The sequence below is a fragment of the Balearica regulorum genome, chromosome 5 (assembly GCF_011004875.1).
Source record: "Balearica regulorum gibbericeps isolate bBalReg1 chromosome 5, bBalReg1.pri, whole genome shotgun sequence".
In the NCBI taxonomy this organism is placed as follows: domain Eukaryota; kingdom Metazoa; phylum Chordata; class Aves; order Gruiformes; family Gruidae; genus Balearica; species Balearica regulorum.
This window is the reverse complement of record NC_046188.1, coordinates 3527969-3548819: the sequence shown is the minus strand read 5'-3', so window position 1 is coordinate 3548819 and position 20851 is coordinate 3527969. Positions and strand designations below refer to the sequence as shown.

Genomic DNA, 20851 nt, shown 5'->3' with positions numbered 1-20851 from the left:
GGCATGTCAATTTGTTGTCAGAGTCCCAGGAGGGTTTGGGTTGAAGGGACCTTTCAAGCCCATCTAGTCCAACCCCTGCAGTGAGCAGGGACAGTTGCCCAAAGCCCCATCCACCCTGGCCTTGAATGTTTCCAGGGATGGGGCATCCACCACCTCTCTGGGCAACCTGCTCCAGTGTTTCACCACCCTCCGCATAAAAAATGTCTTGCTTATGTCTAGCCTGAATCTCCCCTCTTTTTGTTTAAAACCTTCACCCGTTTTCCTATCACTACATCAGATACCTCTCCCCTTCCCCGAGGTGAGGCAGGCATCTCACGCTTGCTCAGTTTTCCCCATGCACCAACTCACCCCACCCTTGCAACAGGTCCCCCCCCCCAGCAGAGCAGCTGAGCTGGAGGTGGCAGCAAAGCAAAGCCAACATAAGCTGAGGAAATGGAAATGATGGGGACACTGAGAAGCCCTGCGTCCCATCCAGCTGAGTCTCAGCTGCCCTTAGAGGTCAGAACAAACCCCCCAGGCAGGCTGTGGTCTGCCATGGGGAGAGCCAGAGGTCCATATGGAGATGGGGAAATGACTGCGCCCTCCCCAAAGCACAGCCTGTGTTTTCTTCTCCAATATCGAACGTGAAGAACATAACCCTGGGGTTAGGGGGAAAAAAAGTCCCTCTCCTCCGGTGCAAACTCAGCCTGTGAAAACCAGATGGCTAACCAGTAAAGCTAGCCTGGTTCTCCAAACACCATCAGGTTGGTGCAAATCACATGTTTTTGACAGATGGTCCTTTCGCTGAGGGTATTTGCCCAGCCTTGCCATACCCGTGTATTTTCTGCAGACAGATTGCTCTGCGCATCCACAAGTCCCATGCCAGCCCACGGCAAATCTGAAGCACAGCATCTCTGGTCATGGAGCCATGAGGCTTATCCTTTACAGAGCATAGTGAGACATTCCCCTCTCCTCACCGTGCACAAGGAACCACTTTGGGAGAAAAATTTACTGAAACCAGCAGATGTGTTTGCATTAAGTTGGGAGCAAAACCGCTACCTGCCAGCCAGGCTTGCCCTGCAGCCCTCCTGCCTCCCAGGCCAGCCAGCGATGTCCCCCCAGCATTGCAGCTCTGCTCCAGCTGCCCAGACACCACACATCTGTATGTCTTGCATCTTAAAAGGCCATTTAAAAGGCCAGTGGACACCTCTCCCATCCATCCGGGAAGAGCTGGGTGAGGTGAGCCCCAGCAGCAGTGCAGACAAAAGGGCACTCAGATGCTGTGATGACCCATCATGGGTCCCTGGTCGGAGGTTGCACAGGGCAGGGGACGGTCTCCCCCTCCCTGCTTTCACGTGGCAGGGTTGGGAGGCAAAATGCATGTGCTGGGCCACTGCCTGGGCCACCAAACATCCCTGCTGCTCTTCGTCCATCTGCCGTGGCAGAGCACTCAATGCAAGGCACTGGGCTTTGAACATGCCGGGTCTCTGGGATGGCTGGTGGGTGCTCCTGGATGCACACCATCAGGATAACCCTGGGCCATCCGACACACCGGCTCAGACGTGGTTAGTCCAGGGAATCCCTGTTTACCCATTTCTAATTTGGGCACCCGCTCCTCTCCGCCTGCCCTGATGGGTAAGGAGATGTCTGTTTTATTTCCACAGTTTAAATGACCTCTTTCTCCTGGAAGATCTGCAGCTCTTGGCTCAGTGTATTGAAGTACCCAAATGAAGAGTGAGGTCTGTGAGTTAAACAGTCTCTCACAGCCAAATCCCTTCCCTGCAACGCTGTACGTAGTTCCCAGGCCTCTTTCTGTGCTTTTCGTTCAAGCAAAACCCCCTGCAGCCATTATTCCCCCAGCTGGGAAGCGTTCTTCTAACCGAGAGACTTACTCCCTGTACAGCAGAGAAAATTTACTCCCCATACTCCACAAGAGAGATTATCTCCAGTTGCTATTATTCCCTTATCAATAATTCACCATGCAGCCACACTCCGGATCGCGCCTGTGCTGCCTGCGTAGTTTCTAAGCTCAGTGCTGACTGAAAGAGCAGCCGTGAGTAATCACGTCTCCTCTGATATTGCTTATGCTCTCAGCGAAGCAGAACAAGTAACTCACACTGCAAATGAGTCATGTCCCCTGGAAGCTTCTCATTTTAGCATCCCATCGAGGAGAGCAGCTTTGCAGAAGCACCTGCTAAGGATTGCAAGCCCTTGGCATTTAAATAAATAAATAAAGGGGAGATAATTAAACTCCATATTTCAATCTTACAGGAGGAGTTCATATAAAGGGACTCTTTCTCCTTCCAGAAAATCCAATACAATTAAATGATTAAAACGGAAAAGCAGACATAAAACCCAAGGAGGAGAGGCCAGACAAGCCACTGTGAATACAGATCGCACACTGAAGCCTTGATCAAGGCTCACTCACTCCCCCGTTAGAAGTACAAGCTTGTCGCTGTTCCCATTTATCTCTTACAGAGTAACAACTGCGATGCACAGAGCTCAGCATTAAAACAGCACAATTTCTTAGCAAGAGCCCATTTGACTAATTTATCCTGTACATACACCCAATATACAGGCACAAATGCCTCATTTCCCACGGAAGAGACGATCATCGGCGTACGTGATACGATCTCAGCACACGAGCCTGCCTTCTCTGATTAAAACCTAACCATTAGAGTGATTTATGGCTCCGAAGATGCACAAGCGTCCTTCGTGACTAAATTAGGCACCGGGTGAGAGATGAAAGATGATCTACCCCTTCCCAGTTGTCACCGGGAACCTCCACAACCACAGCTTGGATGAACCATCTCAGATGTCCGAGACATCTGTGCAGTCATTGACTAAACCTTTAATCTTGCAGGCTGGCTTTTCTTCAAAACAACCTGCCAGAGAACCAAGCCAAACAGCGGTTGAGTGCTTCTCGATCCAGCCAGGTGGATCTGTCTCCCGTGGATTTATCGGCACATGTCTCCCCAGGAGATGTGCCTCTCATTTCTCAATTTAGCTGCATGTTTCAACACGTTGCTTCAGAAATCCTTCCACAGGAGAGTGGGAAGCTTCCCTCTGTGGGAGAGCAGGATGCTCTCCAGGATGGTTTGAGCAAGGCTAAGGGCAAAAGGTACAGAGAAGACTTCTTGAGGGCAATTCCCCATTACATGGCCGGTACCACCAGCACACACAAGTTAAGCTGAAAATACAAAACCCAAAAGGATAGCTTTTCAACTCTTATTGAAGAGTTGACAAATCTTATCTGTCCCTGAGCATCTCTGATAGCAGCCTGCAACCCTGTCTGAGAGCGTGGGAAGATCGCGCTGCGGTGAGGCGGCCGGGTGGCAAGATCAGCCCTGGGGACAGCGTGGCCATCATCAGAGACAAGTTGCTGTTAGAGGCATCAGACTTCTGGAGCCAGGCTTTTTTTTTTTTTTTTTTTTTTTCCCCCCTTTGGAAGAGAACAACCAGGGCCAGAGCCCCGTGGGGGCTCTTAGGCAACAGCAAAGCAAATCCTCCACGCCCCCGGGCCTGCGGATAACCCATCCTCGTGCAAAGCTGTGACTCACACCTGTGCAAGCACGCATGCAGCCGTGGGCACCAAGACTATTAGTCTACGCTTGGACCCCTTCCTATTACTTCTAGCTGGGTGAAATTAAATGGAAAAGAAATTCAATTAAGAAGGTCTCGTCTAACACCGAGGGATCCTTTGGAGTCACTCTCTGGAACCGTTAACAGGTCTGATGGGATTAGCCGCCCCCGGCTCCCTCCCTCTCCAGCCATCAGCTCGGGAAGCCCGTGGTCGCAGCGGGCTGAGCTCCGGCAGGGATTTGCTGCTGGTGCGACCACTCCAGCCCCCAAAATGGGACTTTGCTGCCCAGCTGTTTTCTGGAGCCACCAAAATTTAGCAATTGAGAGCAAGAAGAGCTGCCTTTCCCTGGGAAGGAAGCGGTCACCAGGCTATGGATCCTCACATGGAGCAACCCCCCCAGGGCTGGGGGGAGCTGCAGGTGTCTGGAGGAGCTGCCATGCCCGACCCTGCCCGCTCTGACATGGAGGAAGGCACAGGTTTGGGTGAGCGGGTTCTTCACGGCAGCACTGTCCCAGGCTTTGCAACAGCCCGGAGAGCAGAAGACCAAAACATGGAGGAGACCTTTGTCCACTCACCAGCCAGGGACCAGACACTGAGTCCTTGCCAGCCCCACCATGAGGATGCCATGGGAAGGCAGGATGGGAAATGATCTTACGGTTGGGCTTGATGATCTTAAAGGTCTTTTCCAACCTAAATAGTTCTATGATTCCAGGAGTTGCCAAGTGACCCCTGGTGACAGCCCGGTGGGGAAAGTTTCTGCTCCCTCCCAGTGCCTGCCAGCTCTTCATGTCCCCAGCATGCTTTCTGTGCTCACCGCAGCCTACAGCATGGGAAATTAAAGCACCTACATTGGCCACAGCAGCTTTGCTTCACTCTCCATTTATCCAGCAACTTGGACACGGTCAGACAGGCTAATATAGAAAGAGATGCTGCAGTACCTAATACACTGCAGAAGATGACAGTAGTTTCAAACTAAAGGACAACGCTAAAGACAGTGTGACCAACGTGATGAATCAGAGCTGTGCAGCTTCAGGGGAACAGAGGCGTGGGGAAAAAATAAAAATCAAGGCTTATCGCTTTTAGCCCCAGGACTCAAAGGAAAGGCAGTGTCCTTCTCAGGAAGGCTGAGCCCCCCGGGGCAGATGAGACCTCCAGGGTGCAGAGGTTCCCCCTGCCCATGGAACGCGTCCCCATGCACAAGCCACCACTTGCAGTGCGTGCAGGTCCTCAGCTACTCGCACCATCCCTGCGGTGCTGCTGAATTGCAAAGCAGTTCCCTTCAAGGGTTCAGCGAGTGGATGCCTTATCTCGCCATCCAGGCTCGGACCTACAAGTGGCAGAAGGGATAATTAAAGCTGAGCTATTAAAAAACCTCCCTGCAGACTCCCTCCCTCTGAAGGGGATGGTGAGACAGCGTGGGATCCTGTTCCCTCAGCACTCCAGAGTCCTTCCTGCAGAGAAGTTAAACAGGATCATTTCTGCCATGCCCAGTGTCACCGGCAAACCCAGCCCCTGTATCTGGCATCCATAGAGCAGCATCGCTTTGGCCCTTGGGCAGAGCAGGAGGAGATGCAAGAAGGTCAGAGGTGGAAGCAGAAAGGGAAATAGTGTTTGCAAACCTCTGGGCTGGAGAGATTACGAAACAGCATTCAGCATCAGGTGCTAGAGCACCCACAATGTGCTAGCTCCATCCTTTGCCAACAGCCTGCAGTAAAACCCGGCAAAGCTCCACGCAGTGAGCAGCCCTGGCAAAGCCCCAGGGGCTGCCCCCGCTCCATCTTTCTCTCAGCCACCCGCCTACACAGCAGATAAATCCCAGAGCACCTACAACAGCCTTCCTCCATCCCCGCGCGTGGCAGAGCCCCCGTCCCCCCTCGCAGCCCCCTGCTCCTCGCCTGCAGCGTGGCCGTCCAGCCGAGCTGAACTACCCTTAGACGCTACGGGCGCAGCGAGGTTAGCGTCAGAGCTCTGCTGCCTCGGGGGCTTTTGCATCCTGAGCACAAACCCCAGTGCAAGCACGGGAGCCACACCACTAACCATACCCTATAACACAAGACCTCCACCCTAGAAGCCCAGCCCACCTGGAAGAGGTAACAGAGAGGGGCAGCTCTTCGCACGGGTGGGACGACGCGGTGCCCACCAGCCCTACCAGCCTCGCGAGCCGTGCCCGGCATCAGTGCGGGATGCTGCGGGTGCAGGCAGGGTGCCGGGGGCCGGGTCCCCGAGCACAGCCAGGACTGCCACCCTCCACCCTGCTCAGGGACCCTGCGGGCTGCGACTCACCACGGCAGAGGTGTCAGGGCGCAGGAGAGCCGGCAGCGTCAGCAGACGGGGTAAAGAGCCTAAAGCATCTCCAGGATGTGCTGGTGGCTCCTCTTGACTCTTTAAAAAAATAAATAAATAAAATTCTACAAAATCACTCCATTGAATCAACCTAAAAACATATAAAAAAGCCCCTGACTTGATACCATTTAAAAACAGCAACCACCTCTCCTAAGCACAGTTCTCATTCCAGGGAGGGAAAAATGCCAGAAATCACCTCGAAATTGCAGTCGATTGTCTGTGGAAGGAATTCAGCTGCTTTGCTGATAAGCAGCAATATAAATCTCTGAGCTGGAGAGGTAGATCATTAAGGGGAAATGTTTAGAGAAATTAAATCCTTTTTCCTGCTCCTTATGCTAATAGGGAAAACCAAGCTGATTTGCAGGAGGACAACATTTAGCAATATCTAATTCATCAAAGTCCCCATCTGTTCTCACTCTCATGCTGAGTTTGTCAAAAATCAGCTTTTCTTCAACCAACACCCGCGTCACTTTTAACCATAAGAGGCCAATTCTGGAGAGATTTGTAAATAAACCACTTCTGCAAATCCAGCCAGAAAAAACAGGCAAGGGAAGGGCCTGATTAATAGAAATACATGGCAGGATTGAAGGGATTGAGGAGAGATGGCGAAGCAAATAAGGGGACGGGAGAATGACTAATCGGTGCAGCTGGCAAAATAACCCAGAGCAAAGGCCAGTTTAGGGTTAATGATACCAGAATGGGGAAATTTCCAAAGCAGCATCCTGCATCTGTGCCTCTGCTGGAATTGTTGCTCCTGGATGAAGCAGGATCCACAGACAGCTCCATGCCAGAGCCACCCTGTGTGCGGGGACCGGCAAGTTCCTCCCGCAGCCCATGGGGCTCTAGAAAAATCACCTAAAAAAAAGGTCTTTCTGTTCCTTAGAGGAAGCGATGCTGAACTGGTTTGTTATACTGTTCTACCTATTCACAGTTATTGGAGCAAACAGATTATCGATATATTTAATTCAAGCAAAACACACCGTGAGCAGATACGATCTCAAAACTTGCAAGCTAAGGATTTAAGTAACAAGGCTACATTCCTATATTCTTCTTTAGGGGCAGGATTATTCTGTACGCTCCTGTATTCAATTTATGTGGCAATTTAAGCCGTGCACGCATTTTCTGCAGTATTTTCAGCAGCGAGGATTACACTTTCAAGGTGGGCAGCCCCACAGATCATACCCGTCGTTTGGCACAGGCCGGGTGCCATCAGGTTGATGTGCTCCCCCAACACCTCCGCCAGCCGATCCCCACCTCGCCGGCAGCTCCAGCAGGATCCCGCTGGGACACGCGCACCAGGTGTAGGCACAGAGCTGATACGGCTTACGGCATCGCAGCAAGCGGAGGGGAAAAAACCCCCGACATTTACTGCCCTAAAGACAAAACTTTTTTTCTTTTTTTTTTTTTTTTTAATCCTCATTCACAGGGCAGAAAATCTAGACAGCCGCAGCTGCGGCACAGGCAGGAGCCCTGGGGCAGGACCGCAGCTCTGCTCAGCACCTGCCCTTCCCACCGCCTGCCTTCCCCTCCCAGCCCTGCGCAGCCCGGCAGCCGTAGGGCCCCGGCGAGGAGCACGCACAGATGAGCCCGGCTTTCCCCATAGCAGCCGAAACGCCGCTCCTGCCCCGCGGTTCCCCCATCGCCTGCCCCGCAGAGCCAGGAGCCCAGCTTACTGCACCACCCGCCTTCGCTGCCCCCGGCCACCTCCTGCCTTCCCAGGCTCCCTTCTTCACTGGCTCCGTCTTCTCAGCCAAGCACGATCCACAGCGGAAAAAGGAGCAAGGAGCTCACAAAAGCTGGAAGGGCAAACGGCAGCAGCTTTGGAGGACACGCTTGCTGGCGTACAACAGTGTGCTCTGGCCAGCTAAGACACATGCTGCAGTGCTGGGGGTGTGTTCCCGAGGGTGCCCATGGAGATGGGAGAACATCGTTTCCCAGTGTCCTTTCCTTCAGAAAGCCCTCACTGATCTGTAACCTGCTTTTGCCACTTGTTTGGTCCACGACACGTAGCTACACTACAGGGCATCCACAGCGTAAGGTGACACAGCTTACCCACAGGTACATGTTGTTCCCGTACCTATTGCCTGCTTTATAGAACAACCAAAAATATTTACACGTCATGCTTTTACCATCCTCTTTTAAGCTATGAAATTGCTTCAGGTCCCTCTCTAGAAGTAACATTTCCTCCAAGGTCCAAGCAGTCTTTCTGCAGCATCTCCATGTTGCCACCACGTGGTCAGCTGGCTCCTTTCGCCTGTTCTCCTTTTGGCCACGCAACTTCTTCCACAATTCTCCAAAATTTGAGCAACCCTTTAGGAGATGTGCTCCAAAGCCCTTTAAAAAAAAAAAAAAAAATTAAAAAAAAATAATTTATATATACATAGCTAGAATGGAGTAGATCTCAGTTTGGAGCCTTTGAGGTTCTTAGAGCAGCATGAGGAGTATCAGCTCTTGGTCAGCTGCCTAACTATAGTAGGCAAAGCGAAGAGCAATGCCCTCGAGCTCCTCCCGAGGTGGGAGCCCTGCCTGAGTGCTCCCCATACGCCCTGCAGCCAGCTCCAACCCCAATCCCACCAGGAGCTGAAACCCCTGTAGCAGGCTACAGCGGCATTCTCGATTTTCTGGGCATGCCGAAGACAAAACGAGGTGTTTTCAAAAGTGACCGTAGGCCATCAGGATATCACAGACAAGCTGAGAGACTTCAGTCAGCATGTCTTGCAAAAATAATAAGAATAAATGACCTCTTTATTATGCCTCTAGTGCTGTGCTGGCAGCCTCCTCCAGCCCAGCGAGGTCTCGCTACACCACCCCATGGTGGTTTGAGTTTTCGTCATCGCTGCAGAACTTCAGCAGAGCATCAAGACAAACAACTCTTCCTCCAGGGGCCAACAGCTCCTGGCAGGGTTTGTTATTACTGTCTCTCATGCTTAAGGAAAAAACCCTACAGAAAGCTTCAAAAAAACCTCAAATTCCACTCGGGGGGGGCCTGGCCAGCTCCAGCAATCGCTCCCCCCCTCCCAGCTGGGCTGGCAACGGGCTGTAGCTTTGACGGATCTGGAAGGGGATGGATCATCCTCGTCTGGGGCTCTGACAACCGATGCATCAAACCAGACAGCTCCTTCGGAAACCTGTCACGCCGCCGCCTACCACACACGTCAAACTGACTGTGAACTACTGTATTTAAAAATATACCATAGCAGAGATTACACACAGATTATTCCCCTTGAACAAGAGATTTCAGAAACATTTTGGTTTTATTCATCTCCGCGCAGGATTTCATTGATCAGCTCTTGCGTTCTCGTATCACCACTCACAACAGATCCTTCAGCAACTCAAATCCTTCAGGAAGTTTGGGACAAACTCTAGGCTGAGGTGGGCACATCAGATGTAGTTTCTATTTCTGATCAGCTGGGCATACGCAAAGCCCACACCAAAGCCTCCTTAATACTGAGTATTTAATCTCAAGTTATTGTTAACAAAGTCCTGTCGAAATAAAAAATAAATAAATAAATAAATAAAGCTCTGTATAAGTTAATACTTCATGTCCTTCCCAAATACTTGACAAGGGGATAGGGAGAGGAGGAGGAGGAGGATGTGGCTACTTACCCTTGGAGAACCACTGTCCAGTCATCTAAGAAATCAGCTCTGTAGTCCAGTAAACCAGTAAGATTCAACAGGGAAACGTGGCATTTTCCTGGGAGACCAGGGACTCGGATAACCTACGTGAAGAAACCAGCCAGGCTCGGCAGGCACGAAGGCTTTGCTCAGCCATCGCTCATTATCAAGGATTAACAACATCACACCCCCTTGAGAGCCAAACAGGTCCTCACACCCCTCTCACTCCCACAGTACAGCTACTCCACCAGTGCAGCTCTGGATCACATCCTGCCCATTTCTTGGTGCCCAGCATCTCCGGTGGCTCCAAGCTTTCCCCATTGACTCACCACAGAACACGGCGGGAATTTACAACATCCAAAAGCACTTGGCCTCTTCAGGTTTTTCTTTTTTTGACAGATCTAACTGCAATTCCAAGACAAATAGGCACTGTGATCTGTCATGAACAATATCTTGGCTAGTCCGAGGAGTCGAGTGGAAGAGATTTACAGCAACGGTGCTAATAGACGGTCTGAGCATCACTGCGGTGCCTGTGCTGGGAAGGGACAGATGGATTGAACTTGCCCGTGGCTGAAATCACAGGGATATGGGATGCCATTCCCACAGGTCCCTTTCCCTCCAGGTGATAATGTTAATAGAGCAAGCATTCAGACGGGAGAAACTCCATCCCGAGGGCCATGGAGTTTAAAGGAAGATTCAGACACATAATCTGAAAAATTATCAATCACACAATGGGAAAATAAAGCCCATTGAGGTCCAGGCTCAGCAAAGCACAAAGGAAAAGGAAGGAAAAGCATAGCTAAGAAAAACATTATCTTTAATGATGATCTTGCATTAATAGTTTCTCATCTAGCATTTTTAAAACTTCTTGATATAGGAGGCATAATTTAACTTATAAGTGAACCTTTTTTAAAAGGGGCTTTCTGGATCTGCCTTGCAGTTAAGAGAATTTCTATAAGCAATGCTAAATAGAAGTGAAATTTGTATCTGGAAAACTTTAAAGAGCTAAATATGGAAAAGTGAGGGAAAAAAAGGCAGACCGAGGTAGAATCTCTTCTTCTAGAAAGTGACTGAAGTTACTAAAGCCCACAGGAAGATGAGGAGTTCAGCAAGGTAAAGCAAAGCTGACCCAGGAGCAGATTGTCGGGCACTAGCCATAATAGCAGCCAGCAATACGGTTCAGGGAAGAGCCAGCCAAAGGTGATGTTGCTCGGGTCAAACCAGGAACTTCAGCTGATGCAAACAGGGAGATAAGGCGGCTGCAGGAGCTAGATTCCCTCTTCTTTAGGCAAGGAAGCCTTAAAATTGATACTGACATTGTACTTGTGTGTTTCTAAGCACTGGAACAGTGGTAGAGCACACTGAAATGTCTCCTTCCCCATCAATCTCTGTCAGAACTGAAACTTCAAGTTTCAAAACCAAACTTCTGGCTGACTGGCAGTCTGGCAAGCAGATTGCCAGCTAAGCATACAGTTGCTTTTTTGTTTCCCATTTGGCTGGTCCCAATATCTAAATATACTTCAGTTTGACTTTTAGCTCATTTCTTCCTTTGGACTGGCTATTATTTCCTGTTACACACAATGTATAGGGTGGAAGAGTAGGGAAGTTGGGCTTGTGTGAGCATCCACTTAATTCCCCAGGCAATACGTACTCCTTGTTCCTGTTGGGGATGAACTGCAAGAGTATTTATTATTGCCTTTACACAGAAAACTCCACAGATTCAGACTGAGAGGCAACACACAGCGCTATCGTGTTCTCTATGCTCACTCCTAAGAGAAGAGATGGAGGAAAGAGCACGGGAACAGGCAAAACAGACTCTGATGAGGAGTTTTGCACTGGGCTGGCTGTTTTTCAGCAGTGCTTTGAGCAGACCCCGTTTGGATTTGTTTCCTCCTCAAGAAGCCTCTTTCCTTTCAGATCTCATGGAATTCTGAATTAAGCTTCCCACTCCAACATAAACCCATGAACGCTGACCCCTTCAGATCTGATATACAGTGTGTAGGTGGAACAGAAGAGTCTATCCGTAGCCAAAATATGATTGGTGTGCATTTTACGCAAATACAGGAAAAAAGTTACAGAGAACTGAATTTAAAAACATCATTTATCATTTCCAGCCTACGTTCTTTTTACAACACAAGAGCCCATTTTATTCCCATCGCTGTCTAAGCCTGGCATGCATGAAAGCTCCTTCCCAAACCAAACCAGCCGTCTAACCAAAACGGTGTCCAGCTCATGTCCAAGCCAGCCTCAACTAAAAAACCCAAGTACCTCAGCACAGCTTTAGTTTGAAGTATCATTCCAACTTGTCACAAATCCTTTGTTAGCTACAGTGTTACAATCTTCCCCCCCCCAATGGAAATAGCTGCAGTTCTGTTTCATTGCTAAATAGCAAGATAAGAGTCTTTAAAAAAAAGACACAAACACAAGAATCCAAAGTTGGTGTTATTTTTTACTTGAAGACTCTCTGAAACATTAAAAAAAAGTATTGTTACAGTTAATTAACTCCTTCTGGAATGAAGTTGGACATGCTAGGTCAAGGTGGTGATATGGAAAGGGCAGTCTGACTTTTACAAAACTGATATTCAAGCATCATCAACACACACAAAGGACAGGCTCTTATGCACATTTGTTACATTGCAACCTTCGCTCAGCCTCAGTAAACATCTTTGGAATATAGATTTTTAAAAAAATAATCAAGTAACTTAAATATTCACAGGACAAAACCATGACATTATTAAAAACATGAACAGTGAGATTTAGAGAGATCAGCAAACGCAGGCTGCCTACGGACAAGCAAAGCAGAACCTGCGGAAGTGACGCTACTCACAAGCCCAGGTCTGCCACACAGGGGCTGGATTCCAGCAACTTGGAACCAAGAGGCAGTTTTGGAATTCGGTTACTTGCCTAAGGCAGGGAAGCAGTAAGAAAAGGTAGGTGTGCAGGAGGCAAAGGCAAGGTAAATCAGTGCTAGAAGTTCTTGTTAAACCAGAAGTCTAGAAGTACAGCAAGGAGGAAAAATTTTTTTTTTAAAAAAAAAAGGTTGTTTGTTCTTTTAAAATTAGAAGTCAGCCAAAAGTTATCAGTATATACTTTCTATATTGCACGCAGTTTTAACGTAACTGAAAAATTAGATAGCCCTGCATTTATAACAGCTACATTTAAATATATTGCAAATGGAGTTAGCCCATATAGTTCAGCTTTTAAAACAATTCGACGCTTTTCCCTAACAACAGCATACAGCATTTGTGTCTCCTGTCTTCTCAAGCCCTCTCCAAACTAACAAAATACGCCATTTATCAAAGACAGTGCTACTAGTTCTCCTCAGTACATCACAGATTTATTGCCTTTTTTTTTTTTTTTTTTTTACTAGTGACAAAGGCTAAGATCTAAACTTTTAGAGAATTTAAGGCAATCCTACAAGATCAACACCTTAAGGGCATTTACGGCACACAGTGGTCTTCATTCAAACACCAGGAAAAGTTTGATATTTAAAATAAATGACAGGAACACTCAGATTTCAACCAAAAAGACCCTTTCAAGCATTAGCTATCATCTTCCGAACACATAACCCAGCACTGAAGTTGTAAGTCATTCCAGAGCACCAATGTTCAGAAAAACAAAAAAAAGAAAGAAAAAGTCAAAGTAGGAAGTTCCAGGACATCTGACATAACAACTCATTCTTACTCATCTAAGAACTTGTTGGAAGATTCACTCGGATGTTTGGACAGCTGAATCACTTCTTTCCACTCATAACATGGAGGATGAATTATGATTGGATATACTTAAAAAAGCGACTTACAAAGAAATGTTCCAGAGTAACAAAACCCAGGGAGTATTCTTAACACCTTTACAAGCTGAGTCACCTGCAAGAGCTCTGACTATTGTTTTTCCCAATACTTCTCTTGTATCCCACAGAGTTCATTATGAGCTCCTTGTCTGATGTTCTATCTTCTTAATAATCACTAGGAGAGTCTGGCTTTTGAGAGTCAGGCTACAGTGAAAACAGCAGCAAGAGCATTTCTACGTTTGCGGTCTTAATTACTCACGACCAAGTTTACTATTGACACAGATTTATCAACTGCCAGTCCTGCAAACCCACTCAGATGAACAATTTAAAACAAACAACAACAAAACGAAAACAAAACAGAAAAACCCAGCAAGAACAGGCTCGTCCAAAAACCTATGTGCTCAGCATTAGGCTAACCCTTCCCTTGCAAATACTTCGGAAATTAACTGAAAGAATATGGAAAATTCTTGACAAGCGATGCAAGATAACACTGGCCCAATGCGCATGTGCATTCTTTTTATTTCTATACAGAGTGAAAACAAATATTGTACAGAAAACAGTAGACTACAGGGGTTTTTTAAAGAAAGAGTTAGGGTAATTGTTTCAAGATGGTTTTGTGAAAACAGAAAAGATGATTTTCTGTAAAAGAAATTAAGAAGCAGTTATTTCAACTTCCGACCAAGTACAGCCTGACCAGATTTGCAGTAAAATTTGATTAAGCAGAAGTCACCGATGATGTATTAAAAATAAGCAGAGTCCTACTGCCATCCAGCAGGATCAACAGGTAGGATTTGCACTCAGCAGAGAACCCTGCATGTAAACTATTCCCATCTGAATCACAGTCATTGAGACTGTAATTTTTTTCTAGAGAATTACTTTGCCAACAAGCATGTATCGTTTTCTACAGCCTCTTCTAAAAGAAATCGATGCAAATAGCAGGTTTCTGGTCAGGCAGAGAATCCATACCACACAGAGCACTTGTGGTAACTTCCATCTGGGAGGATGGCAAAGACAAGCTCTAGCTTTTGTTCAGAGGACAACTTCTGCTCCTCTAAACGAAGACAGCAACTCTAATCTCTTTGGAAGAAGAGAGACTGGGGGGGGGGGGGTTGTAGCACTCATTGTCATAGCAGAAAGCAGGTTTTTGTCACATAAAAAGCCTGGAACATATTCAGTAACTGAAGGAACTTTTTCCCCTCAGAATTTCTTCAGAGCCTAACTAGATAGATTTACACGGAGACACCTTTTTGAATGCTTTAACAGCAAACAGGTTAGTGCATTTTCCTTGCTTATGTTCCCTAATGCAACAAGTACACTGGTTTACATTCTGTTAAAAAAGAATAAATTCTTATAGAACAAGTCATTCAAGCAGCCACATGAATTATTTCTTGGCACTTCCCTGCACACAGACAGGAGAAGTTTCAGCCATTTGCAACAGCATGTTTTAGTTTTGAATACCCGATGCCAAAGATGCTTTTTTTTTTCCCTCTGAATTCATGAAATGCATCAATATTACCATGACAGGAGTCATTCTGCTCTTGAAGCTGAAGGATTTGACATTTATCTCCTTTTGAGTTGGCGACTCAAACACTAATCCTGCACGCAAACAAAGCTAAGATTTATCTGTTGTAGCAGCAGGGTTCACTGGGCGCTGCCTTACAGCGTTCGGTGATGAGTTTCTGTCAGACACCTCTTTACCCTCTGTTTCATCATCTGAGATATCTTCCTCATCTGCTTCTTGCTCTTCATCCAGCTTTTTCAACAGCTGAGCTGACTCTGGCGCTAGCTTTCCTTAAGGAGAAAGGAAAACGTACATACACAAATAAATACCATTACCATGTGAAACAAACATTGGTTTGGGGTTTTATTTTTTATAACATCACGGGCTAGCACAGAATTTTCATGACTTTAATCCAGGTAGTACTTTCCAGTATCAGTCACTTAAGCTGCTATCTTAGGTAGAGTTGTTGTTGGTATGAACTCACCCACAGGTCAAGTATTAACGGATTACAGACTATCTAGACAAGTTAATACAAAACTTCCTCCAGCTTTGAAAAAATGAGTCAGGTTCCTACAAACCATAAACCAGCATTCAAACATTCTTCCCTGACTTTTTTAAGATTACATTGAAAAGTCCAGAGACTAACCCCAAACTGAATCACTTACTATCCATAGAAATGCAAATTCACTTTGCCCCTAAAACTCATGCAAACCCCCAACTTAGCAACACAGAGAGCTCCACTCAAAACTTCTACCCTTATCTCCCCACACATAGGGAATTTGTGTCTTGCAGGTATGAAAATTTTTCTATCTCCTAAAAAAGTTTTTAAAAAATAGTTCAGCTTTAGCTAAGTACAAAACACAAACCCACTATAAACCCTAAGGGCAAACAGCTGCAGGTAAAGCACAGCACCAGTCACAAGTGTAAACTTCACACTAAATCTCACGTCCTGCAGACACAAGTTAGGTATTGATATTTATTAAGTAAGATTTACCAAACAGCTTCACTGAATTAGAAGTACATAGCGGGCTTACTTGAATAAGGGTACTGTGGCGGTCTGTGCCTTTTGGATGGACAGATACAGTCTGCCAAGAACACCATCACCTGAAACCAAAGACAGACAAGTTTAAACCTCCAAACATCCCGCACATTAGAATCACAGAATCATTTAGGTTGGAAAAGATGCTTAGGATTGAGTCCAACCGTTAACCTAGCACTGCCAAGTCCATCACTGTCCCTAAGCATCACCGGTCTTACTGTTAAAGACCGAGGCAAAGGCAATACACAGTAGTCACAAGCCAATCTGTTCCAAGCGCTTCACTTACAAGTCCCAGTATCAGTCCTGAGAATAGAGTTGCCAACGCAAAAACAGCATATGAGCCCCAGACTGGTATTCCAACATTTTCTGTTAAATAACCATGGCAATGCTGGAATAAAAGAGAAGATAATTATTTCAAGAATAGCTGACTATTGTGTGTATTAAGATAAAGTAGCGATCTAAGCACATACCCTGATCCACATTGATAATTGAAACAAAGCTGACATACTGCTCATCCTGAAACAAAGCAGAAAAAAGTAATTGAAAACATCTTCAAGCCAGTCACATACCTGCATCTTCTGATGTGCCTCGTCATTATTTAGTCCTATGTTGAACAACTTTCTGCTCATGTCTGATTTCCCTCCCAACTACTTTGATTTTTATCTTCCGTTTTGTCTTTTACTTCAGTAAACACTCATTTCCCATGAAGCTACCTTCAGTACCACCATCGGCTTGTACAGTACTGCACATACGGACATCTACGAATTCACAAACTTTCTTGACTTGGATCTGCTAACATATGAATTTCAGTTACTTCTGTTTATGTTCTAAGTTACATTTGGACCCACAGTCTATGAGAAGCCAGCTGGAACTCTACTCAAGATATTAAAAATTAAGCATCTGGACATTTTATTAAAACAAAAAAATTAACCTATTAGAAAAAAATCATGTTACAGAAGAACTGAGAGATGTTCAGACATTCAAGTTTCTCACTTGTATGTAAATATGGCTAAAGACCAGGCTATCTGCCATTTACATCCTGCCGATTCTGACAGTTCCCTGTTATAGTAAAACTTCAGCATTAAGTATTCACTATCTGTAAAGGAAAGGAGAATTTGAAACATTAAGCCAATGTAAGTTGGTAAGAAGCCTGCATATATATGCTCAAAAAATGGAGCTGGTACCGTACACTTCTAATAGAAAACTTATTAATCCTAAAATTAGCACCCTGCTCCACACATTCCTTGGCATGGGGTAATATTTTGTAGCTCAACCACACAGTTTGAAGATTCAAAGGGCATTGCAAGTAGACAAAGTAACAACGCTGAGCTTCCTAGAAGAGCAACAAAAAAATGTAACATTTCAGTCTAGCATAACACTTCATAAACTGAACACTGCTACAGTAGTTAGCACAGAGGTGTTTCATAGAATCGCTGAAGTTGGAAAAGACCTTTAAGATCACTGAGTCCAACCATTACCCTAGCACTGCCAACTCCACCACTAAACCATGTCCCTAAGCACCACATCTACACATCTCAAATACCTCCAGGGATGGTGACTCAACCACTTCCCTGGGCAGCCTGGTCCAACACTTGACAACCCTTTTGGTGAAGACGTTTTCCCTAATATCCAGCCTAAACCTCCCCTGGCACAATTTGAGGCCATTTCCTCTTGTCCTATCGCTTGTTACTTGGAACAAAAGGCCAACGTCCACCTCACCACAACCTCCTTCCAGGTAGTTGTGGAGAGCGATCAGGTCTCCCCTCAGCCTCCCCTTCTCCAGACTAAACACCCCCAGTTCCCTCAGCCGCTCCTCATCAGACTTGTGCTCCAGACCCTTCACTACTCCGTTGCCCTTCTCTGGACACACCCCAGCACCTCAATGTCCTTCCTGGAGTGAGGGGCCCAAAACTGAACGCAGCACTCGAGGTGGGGCCTCACCAGTGCCCAGTACAGGGGGACAGTCACTGCCCTGGTCCTGCTGGCCACACTGTTTCTGATACAAGCCAGGATGCTGTTGGCCTTCTTGGCCACCTGGGCACACTGCCGGCTCGTATTCAGTCGGCTGTCGACCAACACCTCCAGGTCCTTTTCTACCGGGCAACTTTCCAGCCGCCATTGCTCTAACAGAAGATAAACCTTGAACAATTGGGCTCATTTGCTTCAACCACCTCACTCTCAGTTACTCAACTACTCTGAAATCATTACACAGTACATGCAGCAACAACTAAAAGCACTTCAAAGCCACAAAACTAGAAAGTATTCCAAAGAGCTGCTGCTTCTCAGACTATAGTCTCCCCACTTTTCCTTCAAGGAAGGAACCTTCACCCTTCCACTCTGCTTTTAACTTTGCCACAGATCAGTCTTCTTAAATAGCCACCCTGTATCTTACAACTAGGTTGCTACATTATTTTCCAGTTTTTATTGCTAATTTCCTAGAATTTAACTGGGCAAAACATCTTTCTGCTGTATATTCAGAACTTCAAGCATCACTAAATTATCTACAAGAGTTTAGTAAAACAATACATCCACCTATAACTATTTGCAGCCTTAAAGTAAACCCTGCTCAGGACACCTTTGCTATGCTAGTGCACACAATCCTCCCACGGCTGACGGAGCAGGCACGAGCACCCACCCATCACATTCACACATTTCTTACCAGTACAGAACTGCTGCGTGAGCTGTTAACAGGGAGGCAGCACCAGGCACGGCACACCTAAGGATCTGCCCCAGCATGTCCTTAAATTGTGCATGTTCGACAACAAAATTATTAGAAAAATCATACCAAAACTTACAGGAAAGAGGAAGGACCAAACCATGATGAAACTGGTTCAATAGATTTCCATTCCTGGTCACTGATAAAATTTATGAAATCAGTTTTAGTTCTTGCACCCTGGTATCTCCTGAACTCTCCATCTTTACAGCTATAAAACAAGCAAAAGAGTCCTTTATTTTAGACAGTCCAAGCACGCAGCATTTGCTTCCACTCAACAGCTTCCCTCCCATCACCTTGCCTATATTTTTTTTTTTAGTTTTACTTTGCTTTAGATGGTATTGGCACTAAAATGTTTTCCAAAAATCTTGGGAATCTACAAGTATTTCTAGAATCTTGACTCCAAGTGTATCTTGGCTAGCTTTAGGTTGCAATTCCATAAAGAGATAACGATCTTCCTAATGCATTTGCCACACAACTGCATTAAGATCAAACTACAGTGAAAAGATTGCAAAACAGAAACACGTGTGAAAAGATAGAATAAATAAGGCCTGAAGGGAAAAGAAAAAAAATCAACTGGAAGTACTGTAAGGGCAGAGCAGGTGAGACAGAGGTTGTCTCTGTAAAGTAACTCCTGTTGTTGAACAGCATGGTAAATCTCATTCATTTGCCCCAAATCAAAGGAAAAAAAAGAGTCCCCTCTCCTCCAAAATATCCTGCTGCATTGCATACTTACTGATAGATGGTAGGAAGAGCTGTTATGATAAATCGTCCACTTAATCCTGTAAGAAAACAGTTATTTTCAGAATAGTAAAGCATTCTTACATAAGAAAGGGCAAGAAATGTTAATATACACCAAAACAAAAACAGCTGCTCCCAGGTATCAATCTTTAATTGTGATCAAACACAAACTTGTGCATATCAAAGTACTGCACACAGTCTAAAAGAAAGGTCCCTGGACAAAGAGCAAGAAAGTTTCTCCGTGAGGAAAAAGAGATGTCCAGGGATAACCATTCTACTTGACTATTTTGTCTGTAGCTCTCCAGAGATGCCTCTTCTTTTCCCACATGATCTGCAGCCTCCAGCGCTTGCAGAAAATAATCCAACTGAGGCAAATTTCAAAACTGCTTATGTGATTTTGGAGAAAAGTATCAGCATGGAGAAGGTAATTTTTACAAACCCCACACAGACACGAGAGTGATTCAGAAAAGCAAGCTCCATCTGAGGGACCCCCGACTGCTTGCACTCCCTTTTGACAACAAAAGGAGGTACTACAAGAGGGAAAGCTGAAACCACGTTTTTTTGCTCTGTATGATGCTTTAAAAGTATGGTCAAAACCTCCATGAAATCATCAAAAATCGCTCTCTAGAGAAATCCTCTTGTTCCCTTTATCTATGAAGGAAGACTCGCGTGTTTAGTCTACATATAGTAACCTGCCTTCAGTGGAGAACAGGAAAAGATCTTTATCATTCCTATTGACTCTGTTTATTTTCTAAAAGCACACAGGCTCGCACCGACCATCTCCCGAGCGCCCAGAGGCCCAAGGCCACGGTGGGGGGCGCTGGGAGCCCGTCCCCGCCACACTCACCCGGCTGCTCCGTGACATCCACTTTGGCAATGTTCACTTCCAGGTCCTCGCCCCACTCGGCAAACTTCTCCCACTCGGGCTGCAGGTTCTGGCAGGCGGGACACCAAGGGGCATAGCTGGGGACAGCACAAGCCTGTCACTAACCGGCACCGCTCGGTCCCCCGCGGCCTCAGAGCGGGCCGCTGAGAGACACCCCCTCACCCCCATCCCCGCCGGGCACCGGCAGCCCGAACGACCCCCTCCCGACTCACAACTCCACCATCCACTCGCCCTGCAGCAGCTCCCGCCACATGCCGTCCGACAGCACCTTCACTGGGCTCCGCTTCCCCAGCGCGGCCCCGCCGGCCGCCAGCGCCAGGCAGAGCAGTGCGTACAGACCGCCGGCCGCCGCCATCTTGCGCCGCGCGCGCGCTATCCGCCTATCCCGCGACGGCCAGCGAGAAGGGGAGAGTGGGGCCAAGCCGGCCGCGTGACCCCGGGACGTCACCGCGTCACAACTAGCACCACCCCCAGGCCTTGGCGCATGCGCCCTTCGCGCCTTCAGGCGTACCGCGCGTGCGCAGAAGTGTTCTGCGCCCCGCAGCTTCTTTGGGCGGGGTAGGGGAGATCTGGGGGCGGGCTTAGGGGGTGCGGCAGCCTATAGAGCGTCGCGTTGTGCGGGGCTCGTGGGCACTGGGCTCGGCCAATAGGGGGCGTCGTCTGA

General features: G+C 47.0%; 1 protein-coding gene across 1 annotated transcript; it reads right to left on the bottom strand.

The window, feature by feature from the left end:
• Positions 1-11949: 11949 nt before the first annotated feature.
• TMX1 (thioredoxin related transmembrane protein 1) lies at positions 11950-20651 on the bottom strand. Its single transcript, XM_075753205.1, has 8 exons — positions 20400-20651; positions 20149-20264; positions 19297-19342; positions 18643-18771; positions 16318-16363; positions 16134-16235; positions 15843-15912; positions 11950-15098 (listed from the first exon to the last, which is right to left on the bottom strand). Exons 1-8 carry the CDS (start codon positions 20540-20542, stop codon positions 14920-14922), a joined length of 831 nt encoding a protein of 276 aa, XP_075609320.1. The 5' UTR covers positions 20543-20651; the 3' UTR covers positions 11950-14919.
• Positions 20652-20851: the final 200 nt, after the last annotated feature.